At 57.0% G+C, this 21,627-nt stretch overlaps 3 protein-coding genes across 6 annotated transcripts; 1 reads left to right on the top strand and 2 right to left on the bottom strand.

Moving 5' to 3' along the window:
- Nucleotides 1–235: 235 nt before the first annotated feature.
- On the top strand, nucleotides 236–6,807 carry LOC134507812 (E3 ubiquitin-protein ligase TRIM7-like). Its single transcript, XM_063318696.1, has 7 exons — nucleotides 236–830; nucleotides 3,349–3,435; nucleotides 3,531–3,758; nucleotides 4,409–4,431; nucleotides 4,866–4,981; nucleotides 5,317–5,349; nucleotides 6,178–6,807. The coding sequence occupies exons 1-7, from the start codon at nucleotides 318–320 to the stop codon at nucleotides 6,702–6,704; spliced, it is 1,527 nt and encodes a 508-aa protein (XP_063174766.1). The 5' UTR covers nucleotides 236–317; the 3' UTR covers nucleotides 6,705–6,807.
- Nucleotides 6,808–9,522: 2,715 nt separating this feature from the next.
- Nucleotides 9,523–17,664, bottom strand: ZNF692 (zinc finger protein 692). 4 transcript variants are annotated; one of them, XM_063318889.1, is made up of 13 exons: nucleotides 17,613–17,664; nucleotides 16,600–16,796; nucleotides 16,464–16,495; nucleotides 15,657–16,079; nucleotides 15,444–15,497; nucleotides 14,984–15,032; nucleotides 14,664–14,798; nucleotides 14,135–14,263; nucleotides 11,690–11,752; nucleotides 11,323–11,401; nucleotides 10,829–10,943; nucleotides 10,436–10,535; nucleotides 9,523–10,027 (listed from the first exon to the last, which is right to left on the bottom strand). In XM_063318889.1, the coding sequence occupies exons 2-13, from the start codon at nucleotides 16,785–16,787 to the stop codon at nucleotides 9,604–9,606; spliced, it is 1,791 nt and encodes a 596-aa protein (XP_063174959.1). In that variant the 5' UTR covers nucleotides 16,788–16,796; nucleotides 17,613–17,664; the 3' UTR covers nucleotides 9,523–9,603. The 4 variants fall into 4 exon arrangements, with proteins under 4 accessions (XP_063174959.1, XP_063174958.1, XP_063174960.1 ...); XM_063318888.1 differs by having other exon boundaries at nucleotides 17,500–17,635; XM_063318891.1 differs by having other exon boundaries at nucleotides 9,536–10,043; nucleotides 17,500–17,635.
- Nucleotides 17,665–19,028: 1,364 nt separating this feature from the next.
- LOC134507893 (killer cell lectin-like receptor subfamily F member 1) lies at nucleotides 19,029–21,407 on the bottom strand. The gene is made up of 6 exons (XM_063318885.1): nucleotides 21,332–21,407; nucleotides 20,746–20,877; nucleotides 20,529–20,645; nucleotides 20,242–20,396; nucleotides 19,916–20,022; nucleotides 19,029–19,818 (listed from the first exon to the last, which is right to left on the bottom strand). The coding sequence occupies exons 1-6, from the start codon at nucleotides 21,405–21,407 to the stop codon at nucleotides 19,695–19,697; spliced, it is 711 nt and encodes a 236-aa protein (XP_063174955.1). The 3' UTR covers nucleotides 19,029–19,694.
- Between the last annotated feature and the right edge of the window lie 220 nt (nucleotides 21,408–21,627).

A 21,627-nucleotide genomic window follows, 5' to 3' on the forward strand; every position in this document is an offset into this window, starting at 1 on the left:
TTACAGGCACCTGTGTATTCCCCCCCAATCCCAAAACCTATAGGGACCCCAACATCCGGGTACCCCCAGCACCCTATAGCCCCCCCCCATACTCCCCCATCCCCGCGAAGCCCCGCCCCCCGCGCGGCCGCGCACGCGCATCCCGCCCCCCCGGCGGGACGGACGCAGGCGCCCCGGCTCTCCCATTCGCTGGGCGCATGCGCGGCCCCGCCCACTCGCCCCCGCGCAGGCGCGGCCCCGCCCCTGCCGGCCGTCAGTCGGGCGGGCGGAGCGGCGCGGAGCGGAGCGAGGAGCCTCAGCGCGGCCGGGGAAGCGGGATGGAAGCGCCACCCGCTCCCCCCGCCGTCCCGCCGGCTCCCTGCAGCGCGGCGCGCAGCCTGCAGGATGAATTGACGTGCCCGGTGTGCCTGGAGTACTTCAACGACCCGGTGCTGGTGGCCGAGTGCGGGCATAACTTCTGCCGCGCCTGCGTGACCCAGTGCTGGGAGGACTCGGCGCGGCGGCTCTGCTGCCCGCAGTGCCGGGAGCCGGTGCCGCAACGGCTTTTCCGCCCCAACCGTTCTCTCGGGAACATCGTCCACATCGTCCGTCAGCTGGGCTTGCCGCCGGGCCCCGCTGAACCGCCGCCGGGGCCTCCCGCCCCGGCTCCGCCTCTGCCCGCCGCCGCTCCTCCCGGCCCGCCGGGGCCGCCGCGCTGCCCCCGCCACGGCGAACCTTTGCGGCTCTACTGCGTGCAGGATCGCCGCGCCGTCTGCGTCGTCTGCCACCTTTCCCGGGAGCACCGTACCCACACCGTGCTGCCCGCCGAGGAGGCGGCCCACGCCGCAGAGGTCAGTGGGGGGAGTCGCGGCGGGGAAGCCCATACCGGGTGCGCTAAAGACCCCCCGGGATTGGAGGGGGTGCAGTAGGGAACCCCCTCCCGACAGGCGGCAATGCACTGGGAGCCCACGTTGGGGGTGGTGGGCCTTCCCCTGGGAGGGGAGAATACTGGGAGCCCTTCCCCGGGATGTCGGCGTGCAATGAGGAGACCCCCCGGGGAGCCTTTCTCGGGGACACCTCCCTAAGGGTGGGTGGGGTTGCAGTAAGGAACCTTTCTGCGGAGGGAGAGCTCCAGGGACGCCCCCTCACCCCGAACTGGGGGTGCAGTGAGGGCACGCGGTGGGGTGTGGGTGCCTCCCCACGGGAGGCGATGCACCTTGGGTGCAGTAGGGTTCCCCCCCTTTGTACCTACCGGTGACGCCCTGGGCATAAGGTGCAATAGGGATCCCCATTCCCCAGTGTGTCTTCCTTCATTCAGAGGTGCCTGGGATGCAGTGAGGATAGTGGCCTGCCCCCCAAGGTGTGGGGTGCAGAATGCGACCCCGCTGGGGACCCCCTTCCAAGGTGGGTGCTCCCCTTATGCAGTGGGAGAGGTTACAGGGTGCAATAGGGACTTAAATCCCCCCCAAATGGGGACACCCTGGGGGTGTGGGGGCTGACCCCGTGCAGCAGGCATAGATGGGGGACCGTCCCTTGTGCAAAACGGAGCTGGGTTTAACTGGGAAGGTACTGGGAGGGTGGGTGTCAGCTGGTTCTATCTCCTGTGTGAAATAACACGAAGGTGATGTGGGAATCCTTGGGGTGTGAGCGTCCAAAATACTTCTGGGCACCCCAGAATCCTCAGCTGCCACGTCCCTGTGTGGAAATGCTTTGGGGTGAGTGTGGAGTCGGCTCCTTGAGACGGGGCGGGGGGTGCTTATTTTTTTTAGCACTGAGCACAATCTGGGGCTAAAGTGGAGCAGGAATCCCCCAGGAGTGACTTTCCCCCCCCCCTCCAAAAATAAAACCAGCACAGGGCGGTTGAGCAACGTGACGCAGAGCGAATATGGAGCTCGGTCTCCTGTGGCGTTTGATCTCTGCCCAAACCACTGTGTCAGCGAAGGGGAAACCCCCACATCACAATTAGGGGGGGCTCCCTGGTGGAAATAATTATTAATCATTAATAATTAAGAGGTGTGCGAGCCTGGTGACCTGACCCCGAGCAGCTAGGGCTTGTTTCTCTGGCGGAGGGGAGGAAAACCAAGATGCCGGTCGGGGAGCGGATGTTTACTGCACAGCGGCGGCTGGAGGAGGAGGAGGGTGGCACAGGCGCAGCCAGGGCGATCGGGCTGGGGAATTGCGTGATCGTTAAACCACCACGCGTTGATTCTTGCAATTATCAGGATGGAGGCAGGTGGCACCAAACGTTTTTAGGCTGCATTTTGTACCGAATTCACTGTGGGTGCCCAGCTGCGCTGTCCTTGCCACCTTCCGTGGCCGTGGTCACTCTTGGCAGGAAGCTGGAGCTCGAGTCACTGTCACCCCACCACCCCCAAATTTGGGATCTTGTCCTTTTTTAGGATGGGGACATCTCTAGGCAGGTCCGCCATTGAACGCTGCTCTTGGCTGTTGCACTCTTGCATTATTTTTTCCATGTTAATCTGCTTTTATGCCATTTTAACAACCGGTTGTTGTCCCTTGGGGACTGCTTGCACCCTGTGCCCTCGTTTTTCTGAGCTTTGCTTTTATCTCGTGCTTGAATTCTGCGTTATCACGAGCAAGCCCTGGTTTGCAGAGCCGGTTAACAGCAAAATCTCTGTAACTTTGTGTTTTATTTACAAAAGATCTGTTGTTGCTTGCTCCTGAAAGCCCTGCTGCTTTCTTGTTTAGCGTTGCTAGGAGCCTCTCCATCTTCTTGGAGGTCAAACAACTTAAATGAAGACAGGCTTGATGGTTTTCAGTAATAAGCCATTAATAAACTTAACGAGCAGCCTGGAGGCGGCCAGCCCTTCCATCTTGGTGGGGTATAGGCAGATATCGGGGTGCCTTGGCCAGTCTCCCCGGCTTCTGGGATGTGAAAGCTGATCCCGGGAGGCGCTGAGGTGGAAGGGGTTTTCACGTGGGTGGGACTTGGTGGTTTGCGTTTGCAGCTGCGCTCTTATAAGAAGCTAAAAGTTGGCGCTAATTTATATGATTTTTTTTTTTTTTTTCCTTGCTGCCCTTTCTTCATCCTCCTGCACCTAGCTCCGAACTGCTTGGACTGTTTTAGGGGACAGGGGTTTTTGGGCTGGGTGGGGGAAGTTTTTTTGGCTTTTTTGGCATGCCTAAAAGTAAAGGTTGAGGGTAACAGGGCAGGGAAGGACACAGTGTGGGGATGGCCTGACTTCAGTTTGGGTTCATGGTGTTCTCCAGCTTCAAAAAAAAACATTTGATGAAATTTGGCCAGTTCTGGCAGCAGAGCTGGAGGGACCCCCCCACTATTCCATTTCTCCATATTCCTGATCCCAAACAGGAAGGATTCCCAACAAATTCTCCTCTTTCTCCTTCCAGGAGGTGCCACAGGAGCATTTGAGCTCCCTGAGGAAAGGACGCGAAGAAGCCAAGGCTGAGAGGGAGAGACAGAGCGAAGACTTGCTGGTGGGTGCCTCGGGGTGGGTTTTCCCGACCCCCCACCTTCCCCCCTGGCCCTGGGCATGTCGGTCTCACATGAGTCTTTCCCCTGGGTTTTGCAGAAGCAGACAGAAGTGGAGAGGCAGAAGATTGTGGCCGAGTGCAAGGAGCTCCGGGGCTTCCTGGAGGAGAAGGAGCAGCTCCTCCTGTCCCGTCTGGAGGAACTAGACAGAGACATCGTCAAGAGGAGAGATGAGAGCGTCTCCCGGCTCTCCGAGGAGATTGCCCAGCTCGATAAGCTGCTGGGCGAGCAAGGAGGAGAGAACGGCCCAGGAAACCAGTCTGGGCAGGTGAGACTCTCGGGATGAGTCCTCCCAGCCCGCAGGTTATGGTATAGCAGGGGGTAAAACCCAGGAGAGCTTGGGGTTGGGATCCCTGGGGACAAAAATCCATTTACAGGGACCGCAGGGTGCTGACGTGCTCCGCTGGGGAGCAGCTTGGGTCCATGACCTCTGTGCTGGAGCTGGGCCGTCTGTGAGTCAGGGTTTTTGACTTGCTGCTGGGCTGCTTTTTCAGGTGGGAACCCAAATTTTACCATAGTTTTGGGGAGTAAAATTGGCCCTTGTAGTAGTGAAGCTGCTTGGGCTCCCTTTGGTACTAAGAAATATCTGAACAAACCTGTCGTGTCACTCCTGTTGTCACTCTGAGCCCTGAATCCTCATGGGTTTTGGCAGCTTGATGGCAATCGTGATTTTTGTTTAAAAAAGAAGCATTTTTTTTCCCTTGCCCACACTAAAAAAAAAGGGGGTAAGAAAAAACCCCCCCATAATTACAGACTAATTCTGCCATCTCCGTAAGTCCAACCGCGCTCTGCTTTGGAAACAGCTGCTGAGAGCCGATCCCTTCAGCTGTGGGGCCAGTTTTGGGGAGGATTTGGGAGGCTGTGAGGTAAAAGAGAGACTTGTACTGATGAATTTCTTGTTTTTAACTCTCTTCCCAGGGTGTTGCCCCAGCTGGAAGCAGGTGAGTGAACCTGGGCCCCCTCTGGGTTTAACTGGGAGGCTCACACCGGAGGCAGAACTGGCGTTGGGAGGGCGTCCAGCTTCCCCCCTTGCCTGCCTTGGGGTTCTCCCCACACCTGGGTGAGGCAAACCCAAACCCACGCCAGCAGGACCAGTATGACCAGTATCAAAAGCTGGATCAGGCTGCTCCAGGCTGAGCCCCAGCCCAGGCGGGGAGATCCCCAGCATCTCTGTCTCGGTGGCCTCGTACTGGGCAGCCCCAAACTGGACCCAGTCCTCAGGTGTGGCCTCACAAGTGCTGACAGAGGGAGAATAATCAACACCAAACCTCTTCATTCAATACCAGGGCGGGTTTCTTCCCTGCCTCTAGTTTGGAGATTTTATATTTTTTTTTTTTTTCCCAGAGGGAACCTAACATTTCTTTCTCCTCCCCAGCTTTGAGAGCTGGATGTTTTGCAAGCCGGAGGCCGGCTTCACGGAGCTGGAGAAGAAACTCAAGAGCTTCTCCCAGAAGAGCGCAGTGCTGAAGGAGGTCTTGCTGGAGTTCAAGGGTGAGCCCTGGAAAAGGTTTTCTTCAGAAATGGGTGGCTCCTAACCCTTGTGTTTAATTCCGTTTAAAAGACGAAATTCCACTTAAAGGATGACTTGGTTTGAGCTGTGCTCTTGTTTCTCCCTTGGGCTTGTTGGGAGAAGTCTTAATTGTTTGAGCACCTGCTTGTCAAAAATAAAACCCCCAATTTCCTTGAAAAGCAGTACGTTTTCCTTACATTTCTGCGTGGAAGTCTGACGTAGCTGTATGGGGTTGTTCCCAAGCATCAGTGTGTGTTGCCTTGCAAGGTCTCCCCATGCACAAAGGGATCTAAATTTCTTTCTTTTCTTCCCTCAGAGAACCTCCGGTTCGAGCTGGAGAATGACACAGGTGAGCACGGTTTGGTTTTGGGAATCTGACCTTCATTTTTGCAAGGCTTAATTTGAAAGTTTTATCTTCCCCCGGGGCGGGGTATCTCGGCAGCAAGACCTTCAAGCCAGGCGTAGAGAGGGCAGAAGAGAAAGTTATTGCTGGGGCTGACAGGGGAAGGGGGGGAAAAATGATCCGGCTGCTGGGAAAGGCCGTGAAAGGCACAGACCTCAATTTTTTTGAGGAAATTACAGGGTTAAGAGGACTCTCCCAAAGCTGATCCGCTCTACCCGGAGACCTTTGGCCTCGCTGCTGGGTGTTGAGTTGCCTCCGGGGTGGACTTTGCATCCTTTGAGTTCACTGCTGGTAGTTCAGGGCTGTTGCTGGGCTCCGTCTCCTTGGCTGGGTGCGGGATAAACCCCCGGTGCTTTTGGCCGTCTCTGCTCTTCCCCACCTCTCGCAGTGGTTTTGTGCAGCCCTAGTTCCTGACAGTCCCCTGAGGACACGAGCAGCCCTTAAACCCGAGGATATTTGCGCTCATTCCTCTCTGGCACTTGGCAGCGACTGAAAAAACACGTTACTTCTGCCCAGAAATTTCTATTCCAGAGCGAGGAGGTGTCTCGGGTGGGGCAGGCTTGGGGCAGAGATTGGGCTGTTTCTCTGCTTTAATGAGAAAGCGGAGCCTGAGCTTTGATTGCCTTGTGGCTCTTTGCACTTAAAGCTTCTGGAGGCGACTTGGCCTGGTGTCGTCCTTGTCTGGATTGGGGCAGAGACGACGAATCCTCCTTGGAGGGTGGGAGAAGGGTCCTCAGCTTGCGGATGCTCACGTCCACGTTTCCCTCTTCCCAGGTGATCTCTCTCTGGACCCAGACACTGCCAACCCTTACCTGGTGTTGTCAGAGGACAAGAGGAGCGTGCGGCTCAGGAGTGCTCCCCAGGAGCTGCCGGCGAACCCCAAAAGATTCGATTATTCCTTTTGCGTGTTGGCGGCAGAGGGTTTCGTAGCTGGGAGGCATTACTGGGAGGTGGAGGTGGGAGATGGAGAGAGCTGGGTCCTGGGGGCGGCCCGCGAGTCGGTGCGGAGGAAGGAGAAAATCGACTTTGCGCCGGAGGAGGGGATCTGGGCGGTGGGATTGAACTGGAAGGGAAAGAATTGGGATCAGTATCAGGCTTTCACCTCCCCGGAGACGCCCCTGTCCCTGTGCGAGAGGCCCAGGAAGATCGGGGTGTACCTGGACTACGAAGGTGGGTGGGTGGCGTTCTACAACGCCGATAACATGGCTCCCATCTTCACCTTCACGGCCGCTTTCACCGAGAAGATCTTTCCTTTCTTCTGGCTCTTCTATGTGGGCTCCTCGCTCTCCCTTTGCAATTGACCCCGTTTCTTTAACCCTCCCCAAGGTGACCTGCAAGTAGTGCCCCATCCCCTCACCCTGTCCCCCCGCCGCCCCTTGCTTTCAGACAAAAGGACCCCGAAACTCATGACTGTCCCTTGTTCGGCTTTGGGGGGTTCACTTTGTGTTGTTGCATTTCAAAGTTCTGAGTCTCTTTTACCCTGGAAACCTTCCTCCGGGGCATCAGCCGGCGCGGGTGGCTGCTTCCGTAGCCGCTGGCCTGTCGTCTAAGCAACACCACGCGTTTTTTCGTTTTGTTTCGTTTGGAGTTGGCTGCCCCGTGTAAACAGGGATTGTAACCAGGGAGGGAGGCGCTATCCTGCGTTGATGCGTAGCCAAAGCCGCCCGTGTTCCTGCAGTTCGAGGGCTAGACAAAACCCACGCGAGGAGAGGTACCGACCCCAACCCTTGATTTCTCAGACCGTTGCTCTGCAGGTCACCTTTTAGCTTTTTTTCCACCCCATCCTCGCTTGCCTTTCCTCCTCGGGAAAGAGCCAAGCCCGTCTTTTTCGCTAGCGCTAAGAGAGCAAAACAAAACCCCCAAACCCGCAACCCCCCCCCGCCATCTCCCTCGTCGCTTCCCCCCGTTAACGCTGAGCATCCGTAGAGCCGAGCGCTGGGAGCCGCAGCCCCGGGGAGGGAGGCAGTGGCGGGGGGGGGGGAAAGGGGAGAAAACGGATATTTTTGGGGTAACCCAAAAGCTGTAGATTTAGGGAGAGCCACGGACCTGGAGTCTCTCGGGCGCGCTAGGAATTGCAGACTTTTTTTTTTTTTTTTTTTTTTCTGGGGGGGGAAGGGGGGGTTGGCTTTGTGGATGTGGGAAGCTCCCGATGGAAACCCCGGATCGTGTGGTGGAGAAAGGGGAGGGGGAAGCCTTGTTCTAGGTGTGATCTCGCGCGCGCTTATAAACCCCTGCCCGCCCCCGTGTGATCCCGCGATGCTGTTAATGTCTCTTTTGCCCTGTCACTCTGTTTAGTGGGGAAATAAAAGTTGCTGTGCAAAAAAAAAAAAAAAAATCCCAACAAAACCAAACAAAAACCCAACCCTAAAACCCAACAACTTGATGTTTTTCGGCACCAGCCGAAATCTAAATTAACTACTTTAAAGGCCGTTATTGGAGGCTTAAGAGCCTCCCAGCCCTTTCTTTGCATATATCCAGAGCTGTATTTTGATCCGAAAGCATCGAGGCAACAGCTCTGATTTTTCTTTAAGAGCCGCTGGAAAAGGGAAAGGGGTAAAATAATGCATTAAGCTTTTAAAATAAACCCTTGGAGAGGCAGAAAACAGGGAGAGGGACCCCGGTTTTGGGGGATTCATGTTGCATGGTGAAAGCGGGGGGATCCTGGGCGCTCCCTGCGGGTGCCCATCACCTGGCACCATCAAGCCCTTTTTTTTGGGGTGAAAAATCCTATTTTTTTTTTTTTTTGGGGGGGGGTGGGGGCGGGGAAGAAAAAGCCCAGCACTTTTTTGGGGGGTGTAGGAAGAAAAATCACTTTTTTGGGAGGGTGGAGGAAACAAATCCCTTATTTGAGGGGTGGGGAAAAGAATAATTTTTCTGGGTGAAAAAAAACCTATTGGGGGTGGAAGAAAAATGGGTTTTTTTGGGTTGAAAATAATCTTTGGGGCTGGGGAAAAAAAAAAAACAAAACTTTTTTGGGGGATGGGGGGGGAAAAAATAGCCCTTCTGGGGGGGGCGGGTGTGTGGTTTTTTTGGGGAGGTGAAAAAAAACCTTTTTGGGAATGGAAAAACCTTTTTTGGGGGTGAAAAACCCTTTTTTGGGGGTGGGTGGGTGGAAGCCCCTCTGAGAGGGTGCAGCCCAGCAGCAGCCGCGGGTGGGTGTGGGGTGCTGCTGCCCCACACCGGGAGGAAATCGGGGTCCCCATTTTGCCCCCCCCAACCCAGGAAACTTCCCCCCCAGTTTCTCCTCAGAGAAGGAAAAAACCCTCTGGCTCATCGCCCTCCGCGTCCGGAAGCAAAAAGCCGTGGCCGCTTTGTGGAAAAACCCGTTTCGAACCCCCGTCTTCTCCCCTAAAATGGGCTTTGTGGCTTTTTTTTTTTGCTCTTTTTGAGTTTTCCACCAATTATTTAATTCCCGCAGCCGGCCCCATTTCGGGGCTGTCCCCTCCGCCGCCGCTTTATCTGTGTCAAACCCACCTCCTTGCCTTCGCTCCTGTCCTGCTTTGAGGTGAAACGGAACCCCTTGGCGGTAATTTTATTCCTTTTGAGCTAAGCCTGGTGTTCGTTTTAGCGACCCAGCCCAAACCACGACAGCTTGTGGGATCTTGGGGGTTGGTTTTTTTCCCTTTTAAAACTGGCGACCCAAAGCTGCGTCAATATTCTGAGCCTTTCTAAAAAAGCCCAATAAAAGGCAAGTGGCATTTAAAGGACTTGGGGAACCATCACTGCGTTGAATAATGAGGCTGAAACCGGTAACGGCCTCAATCCCTTCCACCTACCATTAATTTCCTGACCTAAATCGCCCTTTTATTAATCGAAAACCTTTGGAGCGAGTGTCGAGATGGGCCGCACACACAGAAATCTCACTTTTCCACCTTTTTTTTTTTTTTTTTTTTCCATTGAGGCATAGAGGTGGCCGGTGTGCGTGGGGGGAAACCCACTTTTACACAAAAATAAGTCTTTATTGAGGATTTTTTTTGGCGACCTCACGTTCCCTCCTCGCAGCGACGGAGCCGGGAGAGCCGTGAGCTCAAGGGAAATCTGGGTTTTAGTGGAGAAACTGGGATTTTTTTCCCCTGTCCTTGACTGTCCCTTGTATTTTTGGCACTGGGACGCGCTGCTGCCACGTGCCGCGGGGGTCCATCAGCGTCCCATCCTCGTCTCTGGTCCCTCCTTTGGCCAAGAACTGGAGGCTGAGTCCTGCTACGAGCCAATGCCGTCCATCACCCGGCCTCGGGGCGCGTCCGGATCCTGCCCGATCCCCCCACGATACTCAGCCGATGGGATCTGCTCCGTTGGACCACCGCTCGCCAAGGTGTCCCCAAGCCCCGGCATCTCCAAGGGTTCCACAGCCAACGTTCCGGGTGCCTCCGGGTGCTCCCTCATCCCCGCGCTGAAGTTCAGCGGTGGGGACGGTGCCGTCTGCTGTTGGCCCCCCTCGGTTTGGGGGGTTCCGCCGGGCACTTCGGGGTGACTTTTGCTTTTGTGGGCGGTGACGTTGTCTTTCTTCTCGAACTTCTTGCCGCAGATGTCGCAGGAGAACTGGTAGAAGGAGTCGGCGTCGTGTTTCTTCATGTGCCAGTTGAGGGAGGCTTTTTGGCGGCAGGTGAAGCCGCAGATCTCGCACCTGGGAGAAAACAGAACTGAATTCAAAAGAATCAAAAAAAAAAAAAAGGTATTATAAGGGAGGAACCGGCCCTGCCCCGCCTTGATGCTGTGATTTCACGGGGGCTGAGCTCCACGTGGCTCCAGCACACCCTCCAGGCAAGCGAACGCATCGCTCCCGTTAAGCCCCAGCTTATCAAGCTTCTCCAAATCAAACCCACGCCCTGAAGCTGCTGGATCGGAGCGTGGCCAGCCCCAGGGCGGGCAGAAACCTCGAGTCAAAGAGAAAACGCTGCCACAGCTACCCCACGGTGAGGATCCTGGCTCTCCCGTGGAGCCCCGAGAAGCTAAATCCGGGTTAAAAAGTGACGGGGAGAAGCCCTGATGCCAGCCGGAGTTCAATGGTCACCTTGGTGGGACCGGTACTTACTGCAGGGGTTTCTCCCCGGTGTGGATGCGCCGGTGGATGATCAAATTGCTGCTGGTACGAAAGGAACGGGCGCAGAACTCGCAGATATAGTCCCGTTTATCTGTGGGGCAGAAGAAAGAAAAGGATTAGGGGCCGATCCACCCTCGAAGAACAGTCGAGGGGGCTTTCAGGATGTATTTCAGGAGGCGGGATGCTTTCCCAGCAGAGAAATGGAGATGATAAATGAGAGATTGGCAGTAGATTTTGGGAGCAGAAAGCAAATGGGTACAATAACATCTAACAGGGATGCAAACGCGCGTGGTGAGGACGTGGGGATGGGTCAGCTGCAGCCCGGCAGAGGTGGGACCAGTGCAGGGGGGGAGGGACGTGCCCGTGTTGAGGTGGCCGACTCACCGCTGTGCAGTTTCTCGTGCTCTTTGAGGTGCTTCTTGAAGTTGAAGGACTTGCCGCAGCTGGGCTCTGAGCAGGTGAAGGTCTTCTGGTGGACGTGCTGGTACTTCTTGTGGTGCTGCCGTTTTGGGGAGAAAAAGGGAGAGTAAGAAAAGAGGAGGTCGGCGCAGAGAAGCTGCACTTGGAGGAAGCCCAAGGGCACCTTCCAGTGACAACCTCCCCTCTGTTTCGCTCCCTGAAGTGCGTGGTGGGACTCCAAGTGACCTCACATGGGGCCAACTAGTCCCATATCCATTATCCAGCTTCGTAAAGCTGTGGGCAATTGAGGTTGCCCAATTCCAGCTCTAGGACAACAGCCAAGACGCCCAAAACGGAGCTTGGACAGGCAAAACCTGACCCATCCGGTGAGTCACCAAAGCTCCTGGTGGCCCCAGAAGGGGCTGGGGAGTGGGAGAGATGCTGGTGCTGGTGGATTTAAGCGCAACGGTTGCCCTCACGTTCAGATATTGGCGGTTGGAGAAGATCTTGCCGCAGCCTTCGAAGTCGCACAGGAGGATCTCCCGCTTTGCTGCTTTCCTACGGAAAAGAGGGTGGAAAATCACGGTCGGTGAGGATGAGCAGGGAGGAGAGCTGGAAAAAGCTGTGGGTTTCGGATTTGGCACCCTGCTAGGTCCCCCTCACCCACCTTCCCTCTTACCCACCCATCAAAAACTTAATTTAAGCAAATAAAAGCCCTTCAGGAGGCTCCGAGCAGAGCAAGCGGTGCTCGCCAAGGGTGTCCCACCAGGGAAGGGCCGAGCTGGACCTTCTCGTCTTCTCGAGGAGCTGGGAAATGGCGCGGCAGCTCCCCCTCCCCCACTCTACCTGATCCTCTTGGGGCCGATCTGGGCCACGTCCTCGTCGCACGGCCGCGCTCGCCTCTTGCAGCTGCAACGACAAAGAAAGGTCTTGAGCGAGGCTTTTGTCCCCTCGCTTTGTCCCCAAGCGCAGAGCCGAGAAGCCGTGGTCCTCCAGCCTCCCAGCTGGTGGGCTTCCAAGCAAACGCTACGTTAAAACCATCCTGCAGGTGAGCATTTCTCCTTCATTGCTTCCATTTTTGGAGCTCAATCTTTCTCCCGTCTCTCGACGTTAACAAATGCACCTTTCAGCCGTTATAAATGGGGATATATATTCTTTATTACTCATTACAGAAAGTTTTTCACACGGTTTTGGATACGTTCCAGGACATTTAAGATCGCTGTCAAGCTCACGCCAGCCTCGTTTGATCTATAATTCATCCGCGGCTCCGTGGAAACAGCAGCTATTTCAGGCCGACATCCTGAAATTAAAGAAAAGATAAGTTAAAAATGGAAGAAAGAAAAAAAAAAAAAAAAAGAAGAAAAACAGGCGTGCTTTTGTGGGGAGGAGAAATAAAGAGATCGTTTGATAAACGATGATGCCAGACCACATCCTCGGCACTGAATAAAGACGGGGGCTGGGCACCTTTGTCCACAATCTCTTAGAAACGTTTTATCAGCTCGTGATGGCATTACCTTTGGGAAGCGAGAAGGGGACGAGGCGTCTGGAGGCTCCCGCTTTTGCTCGTAAAATAGTCTTTTCTTCCAGTTGCTACGACAAAAGGGGGCGTGGGGGGGGAAAAACGAATCAAACGCTTGTAAATATGATCTCTGTAACCAAGTTCAGCCTTAAAAAAGGGCAGCACCGGCTTAAAACTTGCCCAGGCGAGTCAACGGCCGCTTTCACCAGCCCCTTCTGCAAATCTCCAATGGTCCTTAGGAACGTTTTTAGGCACTTTTGGAGACCTGAACACCAGGATTTCAAATGGAAAGCGTGCTGGACCCAAAAAAATGCCAGAGGGATGTGAAAAAAAAAAAATATATAAAAAAAAAAACCCTCTTTTTGTTCACTTTTGTCCTTTTAACAAGGATGACCGAGACCTAACCCAAACCTTTCCACCCTCAAATTAAATTTGAGAACCTGGTGGCCCCCCGTGCTACGTGTCCAGCGATGGGCAGGGAGAGCAGAAAAGCGGATTTACCGTCACGTTCTCCTTCGCTGGGACCGGGTCTCCGGGACGGCGTTCGCTCTTCCAGCCAGCCGCCAAGGGGTTTCGGAGCTGCAAGGAGGTGGAAAGGGTGTTTAAGCACCGGAAAGGAATGGAAATACTACGTTAAAGTGAAAAGCAAATTAGTAAAAGCCTTGACAGAGCGGCACGGTACTTACATGGCAAGTTTTGGGGTGCGTGTTTTGCTACCGGTCCCGTCTTTCATAGGACAGACGAAGGCAAGATGCGTTACAAGGTGGTGTTCGGTGGTCGCTCTGGCTAACCCCAATGAAAAAGAGGGGTTTTAACGCCCTCGTTGTATTAAAAGCGTCAGAAAATCCAGCAAGGTGACGTCTCCTTGTGCCTCAGACCCAAGAGGCAATGCGTGGACCACCCCCTTGTTCCAGCAGCGAGACCCACTGGTACGTAACACTTCTGCATAAAGACCCAGCAAATAATCGAGCGGTGACGTGAGCTTATTCGGAACAGAAAAAGCGACTTTTGAGCCCACGTGGCTGGGAAGGAGAGATTAAAACCGAACCCTCAGCCTCCAACAGGCAGAGGTAGAGAGTGCGTGCAAATTAAATAATCGTGGTCGTGATCAAGCTGTCCCTTGGCCGACGCCTGAGGTTGGCAGCGCTGCCGGCGCTACTCACCTCTCCCCGTGGAGCTGCTGGGCGAGTCAGCTGGGCCATACAGAGCTGGAGAAGCCCCGTATCTGTAGGTGCAGACAGGAGTCTGTGCTTACGCAGGGGGTGGAACGTGTGGATTTTTTTTGCTGCTGCAAACCTCCATGTGAAAGAAGGGCTTCAACGCCCACCACGGTGGTGGTTTGAGGGGTCTTCAACCCCTGCCCAAGCAGCGTGTCCTTGCTCCCCGGCCACCCGAGCAGGGGGACCAGCTCCGTGGGAGACACAGCGGCTGACGTGACGACTCATCAAGCCCCGCCGTACCGGGATCCGCGTGCCAGGCCCCCCTCACGGCCCTTTGCAAGCTCCAATACCCAACGAGACCCGGCAACGCAGCTCTGCCCTGCCAACCGCAGCACCATGAGAAGGATTAAACCCCCTTGGGGACGCTCCTGTCCTGCCCAGAGCTCGAACATCATTTATCGTTGGGTCGGATGGTTTCCATCTGGTTTCAGCATTGTCTCCAACACGCCCCGAAACACTCGTTCAGCGGCCATGGAGAGATGGATGCCCCAAGACAGGCACCTCGATGCCCGTCCCCAGCATCACCACACGGACGCAGCCTTCGAGACTCACCTGACTCGCCCACTCTTCTCCTCCGATGGGCTGGAGCTGGTCGGGCTCGGCTCCTTTGGGGGCTGCTCCTCTTTTATGGGTTTCTTACGGGCTTTGGTCTGGCTTTGTCGTCGCTGCGGCTCAGAGTCACTGGGGGAGAAGACAGACATGGGGTAGGCAAGATGGTTGAGATGGTTGGACGTGGTAGGACATTGGTTGGACGTGGCTGGACATGGCAAAGACCCTCACCCAGGCAGAGATACAGTGAAAGAAGGTGCCTCCCCAAAAGGCCGTGCCCTTTTGAGCCTAGAAGCACCTTATTTAGGTGCTTCTATATAAGCACATATATATATATATATATAAGGACATTATTCCCACCTCTGCCAGGGTCAGTTGTAGCAACACAGGAGGGTGGCAGAGATGTGAGGTCTGAAACCCTCCCAGTACGATACCCGTCTGGACTGGGATGGCATTACTGGGAGCCTGGGGAGTGACCCTCGCATGGTCCCAGTCCACGGGCTCCTTCCCAGCAGCTCTAAGTGCTCCTCACCTGTCCAGAGATGGATGGTAGTTCTCATCCCGCAGGTCATCGGTGTAGGTGAGGTCATCGTCCTCGGCAAAGTCCTCATCCTCCTCTTCCTGGGGCTCAGTCCCCTGCTCCGCTTTCTCCTCCGGGATGACTGTGCTGCAGGAACACAACGATCAAAGTCAACTCTGCCCCAACGGGTTTTAATCATGGAAGGTCTTCATTAAAACATTGGCTGCCCATTGGAGAACTCAAGGGATGAGATGGATGGGTCCAAACTTGACCTTCAGCTCCAGAGAGCCCAGTTATACACTGGGGGAAGACTCACGCACACCACCACTCACCTCCCGTGATCTTTTGCCATGGTCCCTGCCTCCATCGGCACTTGGGGAGCTGCAAGGAGACAACAGGAGTTGCGGTAAGCTGAAGTGGGGCTGGTTGAGCTGGGATGTTGGGAGAGGCAGAGGAGGGAGGAGGAGGACTGGGAAGCCTGCATGGTGACCAGAAGAAATGAGGGAGAAGTTACTCCAAAATATGCTACTGGAAGAAGCTCAACCTTTTCTCAAGTAGCTACTACAGGGAAAAAAAAAGATTTTTCTCTCCGTTTTTCAGTCTGGATAAACAACAAGAGCTGTGGCTCTTGGAAACTGCCGAGAACCACATCTGCGTGGACACAGCAAGGTCTGCTCAACACCTGTAATGAATCTGGTGTCTCCCAGCTCTACTTTTCCAGGGGCAGGACAGGATGGAGAAGAGAGGCGCTTGTTTTGTGGTGGGAACAAGCTTGTTGGAAGATTTCTCCACCTCTTTTTCCAGCAAAGGCCCAGACATTTGTTTTTCGTGATGGTGCCACCAACTCTGGAGCAAGAGGAAGGCAAAGGGGTTGGGGAAACATCCGATCTCAGTGGGAAAGTGCTCCGTGTGCCCCGTGTGTGAGACTGGGAGAAGGGATGAAGATGAGGAATGAAGAGGACAACCGGGAAATGAGGATGGAGAAGGGGACATGGAGGAGCTCACCTGCGTTGCCATCGTCACCATCATCACTACCAGCTCCCGGCTCTTCCCTCCGATCCCCGTCACCGACGGGTGACCGATCTGCTCCCTCCACTTCGGCTTCACCCTTCGCGGACCCGGCCTCGGTGGCCAGCCCTGCTTGCCGGAGCGAGCGCCGGCGGCCGGTGACCGGTGGGGAGCTGGACCCCAAGTCCTCCTGTTGTTCCTCTCTGTGGAGGCCGGTTGTGGGGGTACGGTCCCCCACCGCCCCGGGGACACCCCAGGAGAAGCTGTGCCCGGCCACGCACTCCCACACCAGCTGGGACGTGCTGCCCGGAGCCGGGGGCTTCACGTCGGGGACAAAACCACACTCTTGGCCGTGACCGTGGGACAGGACAACCAGGCGCTGCAGGGCATCGGCATGGAGAAGGTTGGGCTCCGGTTCGCCTGGTGAAAGCACAAAAAGCCAGACAAATCGGTGAAAACCATCTCAAAACTTTGGGTTTTGGGTTGTTCTCCATCGTGTAAAACCAGCGTAGGGCGGGTGGGACATCTGCATGGGTCTCCCTCCACCTTCCCCACCATCTCATGATGTTCCCACTGCATTAACAGCTTCCTTTTTTTAGCAGCCCTCAAAACCTCAAACACCTCCCCCCAAAAAGAAGAGCTGGGGATGCCAAGAACCCCAAGGAGCGATTTGCCTCCTGCTCGGGGGACGAGCACCCAGCGCCCAAGCCCTCAACGCAACAAGAATCTTCTCTCTTCACTATAAACCTCTTCTGGACTCAAAACAATCGAAGCTGATGTGGATTTGGGGTGGGAGGTACCTACCTGGGCTCCAGACGCAGCCGTGGGAGCTGTACCTGCGGGGGGAGAGAGGGAGTGAGCGTAAACCTCTTTTTTCCCCCATCCCGAGGGGTTTTTTTAAGGAGAGTTGAAGGGTTTTGCAGCCTCTCCCGCCACTGACCTGTCGAGGAGGAACTGGGCCAACTGGGAGTGGAGGGCGAAGCCGAGCTGTTCCTTGAGGCGACACCAGCGTTCCAGGTGCCCCCCGATGCGGATGCGGCATTTGCTGCGACGGGCGTCCAGCTCCCGGCGCTTCTGCCGGCGGATGCAATCGGGGGCCCGCTGCCGGCCGGGGCGGCCCGGCTCCATGGGGGGCGTCTGGGGGGGGGGACATGGGGAGGGTCAGGGGGGACACGGGAGGGGGAGATGGAGATGGCCCGGCTCCGTGGAGGGGTCTGGGGGGGGACACAGGGGGGTGACCTGCACCCACGGAGGGGCCTGGTGGGGGGTCAAGGGGGACGCAGGGACATGGGAGAGGGGACATGGGGGTGGCCCAGCTCCATGGGGGGTGACAGGGGACATGGGGGTGGCCTGGCTCCGGGGGGGGGGGGGGAACACAGGGGGGGAAGGAGGGGAGGAGCCCCCGTTCCCCCCCCCCCCCCTCCCCCGCAGGCAGCTGAAGCCCCGCCTCCCCGCCAGGCCCCGCCCCCCGCCTTGGCTCCACCCCCCCGACCCCCTGTGGCGCGCCTCGCCCTACTCTTCGCCCCGCCCCCCCGCCATTAGCCCCTCCCCTCCTCGACCCCGCCCTATCGCCTGGCTCCTCCCACACGCCCACAAGCCCCGCCCCCTGGCCCCTAACCCCGCCTCCCGTCTTCCCGCCATTTCACCCCGAGCGCCCCCCCCCCCGCCCCTCACGGACCCCCCCTCCCCCCCCCGCCCCGCGGCCCCGTTCCCGCCGCCGGTCCTTAAAGCGGACTCCGCGGCGGGGAAGGGAAAACCGACGGGAACGGAACCACCGAGATCTCCGGCCCCCGCTCCCGCCTTCCCCGCCGCAAACACTCCCGCTCCCCCCACTGCGAACCTCCTCCGCCGGGCCGCGCTCCATCTCAACCCGCGGTGGCCCCACCCCGCGGGCCGTGCCCCCTTTAAGAGCCCAAGGAGCGGCCCCCCTCCCCCCCCCCGCCAATGGCTCACAGTGCTGAGGGACCGCGACAAGATGGCGGAGGGCCCGCCTCCGCCTCCCCGCCGCCGCGCACGCGCGCCGACCTACCGCGGGGGGTGATGGGAGTTGTAGTCCTGTGCGGGGAGGTGTCGCGGGGCATGGTGGGAAATTCCGCCATGGGCCCTACGGTCACGGGGGAAATGGAGAACTTTGGGGTCCCCCTCGGGGTCCCCCCACCTCCCACACCCCGAGGCGAAGCCCCTCGGGATCCCCCCACTCAGTGCCCGGCCCCACAGCCGCGGACACGTGGGGCTGAGGCCTAGGCCCTGCATCCAGCCCTCAGGCAGCGGAGATTGTACCAGTTTCGGCCTTTTTTGGTGTGAAATATTACTCCTTACGGGCACTTTTTGACGTGTTACGCCCCCACTGAGGGCGGGTTTTCATCCGATGGGATTTGGGAGGTGGAGCCCCCCACAAGCTGCCCCATCCTCCTTCCCTTTGAGCCACCCCAATAATAATAATTAATAAAATAAATAGAAATAATAACAAAAACAAAAGCTAATGCACCTTTGGTGTCACGCCTGGGTGACATCTTCCCGTTGCTCCGAGGGCTTTTTCACCTCATCATCCCCGTTGCCCAAATTATCCCCATTTTCTGCCATCATCCCTGTTGCCCAAATTCTCCCAGTTTTACATTAAATCCTCAAGCGTCTTTTCCAGTTTTTCCACTCCCTGGCAAAAAACCTCACATCGTCTTGGCCTCAACGAAGCCGTTAGAAATTTTGCATTTCTCTCTGGCTGATTTCTACCTCCTACTTCAATCCCCCTCCCTCCCCCCCCCCCCCCCCCAAAAAAAAAGCAGACTTCTTAAAAAATTATTTTAATTTTTAATTATTTCTTGAGGAAGACTTCTCACCCCCTTCTCCCACCTTCCACATGGGGGCACCAGCTGCACCTTCGACCTCCTCATAAACGGTCTCCAAGCGGATGGAGGATCTGAGTCATAAGATTTCATTTTTTTCACGCCACGACAAATCTTTTTTTTCTCCTTGGCAGTGATTTTTTTGGGTGCATTTGAGGACTTTGACACTTTTGACCAGTGTCTTCGCTGCTGGTGTGTCTCCTCTGACCCCAAATACCTCTAGCCCCACCAGCAACTCCCTTATAATACAGAATTGATATATAATTTATATAATCTTATTGAAACGTGGGTCCAGCACCCTGCACTTCACGAGAGGATGGGGAAAGGAGCTGAATTGTTGACGAATACTAATTGTTTAGCATAAATAAGTAAGCTTTAATTAGAATATATTACTAAGGATTATAATAGGGTGCGATTTGTGCTGTTGCCGAGCTTTACTATGTGTGAGCAGCTGGATTTCATTAAGCCTTTAGGCCGCGATAGAGTTTTTTTTCTTAGTAATTTTTCTTAGTAATTTTTCTTAATTCCTCAATTTACTTTTCTTAGTAACTTTCCTAGAACATGGAGAACTGAAGAGTCCCAGACTCAGGAAAAACACCACCAAAACGTCAGCGTGCCATCAACATCTTTCCCACACCGACAGGGTACACACAGTCCCAGCTGCGAGGAAAATTATTTGCGCTACTGGCGTCGCTTTTTAATCCCCCCCAAACCTCTTTTTCTCTCCTTTTTAACCCGCTGCGCTTCCTCCCTGCCTTTGCAACCCCGCTGCCGGCACCGTGCCACCGGCACCCGTCTCCTCCGCTGCCCCTCGGTCCCTTCCCGGGCAAGTTGTGCTGGGCGCGGGGCGAGAGCACGACCTGAGGATGAGGAGGGCAGAGGAGGAAGGTTGAGGGGGCCGCTGGCAGGGGCAGGAACCCCAAAGGGGGTGGGATGGGGGGCCCTCAGCCCCCCGGAGCCGTGGAAGGGGGAGGCAGGCAGGGACAGGGACAGCGTGCGCACACAGGCGGGACAGAAGGACGCTCCTTCCAGCCCGCCCTGTTCGCAAACTGGCTTGAAAACACCACACGGAGCCCAGATAACGTCGTTATTCCTTTACAGATGGTCGTTGCTCGACCTCAGCTCCCGCATCCCCCCGCAAAGGGCCTGATCCCGCCCCGGCCCCCAGCGTCTCTCCCGGCCGCAGCCCGGCTCAGAGCTGGGTGGCTGCTTTCTGGCAGATCCACTGCAACGCCGAGGTGCAGCTCTCGGGGCTGATCCTGCCCTCCTTGATCACCCCGCAGGATCTGCCTTCAGCCGGGGGGCGCAGCTGGAACCTGCGGGTGCGGGAGGGAGCCCACGTCACACACGAAGGTCCCTCGGGTAATGGTGGCGGTGCCCACCCCGACACCCGTCCCTCCCCAAGGCGCTCACCGGCTCGGGTCCAGGCGGGAGCCGTTCAGCCAGGTCCAGCCGTCCCCGGCGTAGAGGCCGATCCAGAAGTAGCGGGCAGGTTTCTGGAGGGTTTTATTTAGGAAATCCTGTATCGCAGAGGGGGCAGGCGGTGACGCCGATGTGCCACAGGCCACCATCCCAAAACAGGCTCCAGCCCCCGTGTCCCAGGACAGAGCCCCACCGGCATCCCCCACGCGAAGGCACCCATGGCCGGGTGCTGACCCCAGGTTTCTGGGCAAACCCTCAGTCCTTCCCCAGGTGCCACCAGCCCCGTCCCACATCCCCGATGCCACCGGTCCCTTTACCAGCTCATCCTGGTCCCCCAGCATCAGCAGCTCGGCACCTCGCTTCACACAGTCCTCCCGGCTGGCGCTCCAAGGGTTAATCCCAGCGGACACCCAATAGCACTTGGTCCCATGCAGCGTCCAGTTCGTGGGGCAGAGCATGCACCCCTCGCCCTCTGGGGACAGAGGGACACCACCACGCTAACGCCCCCCTGCCTCAGCACGATCCGGCCAGGGGGATGCTGTCACAGATTATTTGGAGGGGGTGGGCAGTCCTTTGAGGGGACCCCAAGGTGGGGGGGTGTTACCTCGCAGGGGGCACAGGCTCTTCCTCACCCCCACGCCGGTACAGCTGCATGCCAGCGACGCGTTCCCGCATCCCAGTGTCCCCTTGGACTGTCCTCTCTCCGCCATCAGCAAAGCCACTGGGAGAGCCGGATGACGAGCCCAGTCGGGACCGTCTTCCCTCAGGGATGGAGGGGGCACCCGGTCCCTCCCACCACCCCCGGAAAAAGCCCAACTCACCGCACACCACGAGGGACAGTGCCAGGGTGGCCGTCAGGACCCCGAGGATGCAGCAGGGGCGGTGGGGGGCTCCTGCGAGGACACTCGCCTGCCGTGGGGCAAAACCCCCCTGGGGGTCTTGCAGGCTGGATCCTGTGGTCAGGGGTACAAAAAAAGTGGAGGGAAGGGGCTTGAGGGCATCCATCACCCCTCTCCCATCCCCAGAGAGGCAAAGCAGGGGGTCCTGGGGCAAAACACCCTGGTGAGACCCCCCTAACCCCAGTAAGAACCAGCAGCAGGAGCTGGGTGTCCCCAGAACTCCCTCTGCTCCCTTTTTGGGGTCACAGCTGAGACCCGTAGCTTGGCAGAGGCAGGGCAGCAGCCACCCCCGGGGGGGTCTGACAATCCACAGCCTCAAGAAAAGCCCCCCCAGACCCTCCTCCCTCCCTCTGTGCCTCAGTTTCCCCAGCTTGAGCAGCTCTCGGGGCCCTAACGGGTGACATCACCCCATTTCTCGCCCTTCTCAAGTCGCACCAGTCATCACCACCCCGTATTTCCTCTCTCCCCCACCAAATTTGGGGGGCGCAGCAGACACGACCCCCAGTACCTGCATCCCGGAGGGGACGCGGGCTCCCCACGGCCCCCCGCTTGTCTAAGACCATGTAGCCGTCCTCATCCTCCATGACGCCGAATTGCCGGGAGGGCACAGGGCTGGGGACACGGAGGAGGGGACAGGAAACCAACGCACCGATGACCGATGACCGCTCGGGCTTCTGCCATCGAGGTGCAAACTGGCAGCGGGGCCTGAGCTTCCTGCCACCGCCGCAGCTGAATAGCCCACGAGCTGCCGGGGACAGCAGCCCTGACACCCCGGTGTCACCCCCACCTCAGGGGCTTTTTCTG

Source organism: Chroicocephalus ridibundus, chromosome 28 (genome assembly GCF_963924245.1).
Source record: "Chroicocephalus ridibundus chromosome 28, bChrRid1.1, whole genome shotgun sequence".
Classification (NCBI taxonomy): Eukaryota; Metazoa; Chordata; class Aves; order Charadriiformes; family Laridae; genus Chroicocephalus; species Chroicocephalus ridibundus.

Bases quoted from the DNA above. Each gene is read 5' to 3' on its own strand.
- LOC134507812 (XM_063318696.1), top strand. From the start codon at position 318: ATGGAAGCGCCACCCGCTCCCCCCGCCGTCCCGCCGGCTCCCTGCAGC. The intron at 4,982-5,316 runs GTGAGCCCTGGA...TTCTTCCCTCAG, and splicing joins GGTCTTGCTGGAGTTCAAGG to AGAACCTCCGGTTCGAGCTG. The intron at 5,350-6,177 runs GTGAGCACGGTT...CCCTCTTCCCAG, and splicing joins CGAGCTGGAGAATGACACAG to GTGATCTCTCTCTGGACCCA.
- LOC134507893 (XM_063318885.1), bottom strand. From the start codon at position 21,407: ATGGAGGATGAGGACGGCTACATGGTCTTAGACAAGCGGGGGGCCGTG. The intron at 20,878-21,331 runs GTACTGGGGGTC...CCCTGACCACAG, and splicing joins GCGTCCCCTCCGGGATGCAG to GATCCAGCCTGCAAGACCCC. The intron at 20,023-20,241 runs GTAAAGGGACCG...TCTGCGATACAG, and splicing joins TGGGGGACCAGGATGAGCTG to GATTTCCTAAATAAAACCCT.
- ZNF692 (XM_063318888.1), bottom strand. From the start codon at position 17,523: ATGGAGCGCGGCCCGGCGGAGGAG. The intron at 16,496-16,599 runs GTCAGTGGCGGG...CTCCCCCCGCAG, and splicing joins GCCCAGTTCCTCCTCGACAG to GTACAGCTCCCACGGCTGCG. The intron at 10,536-10,828 runs GTGAGTCGGCCA...TCTGCCCCACAG, and splicing joins GCACGAGAAACTGCACAGCG to ATAAACGGGACTATATCTGC.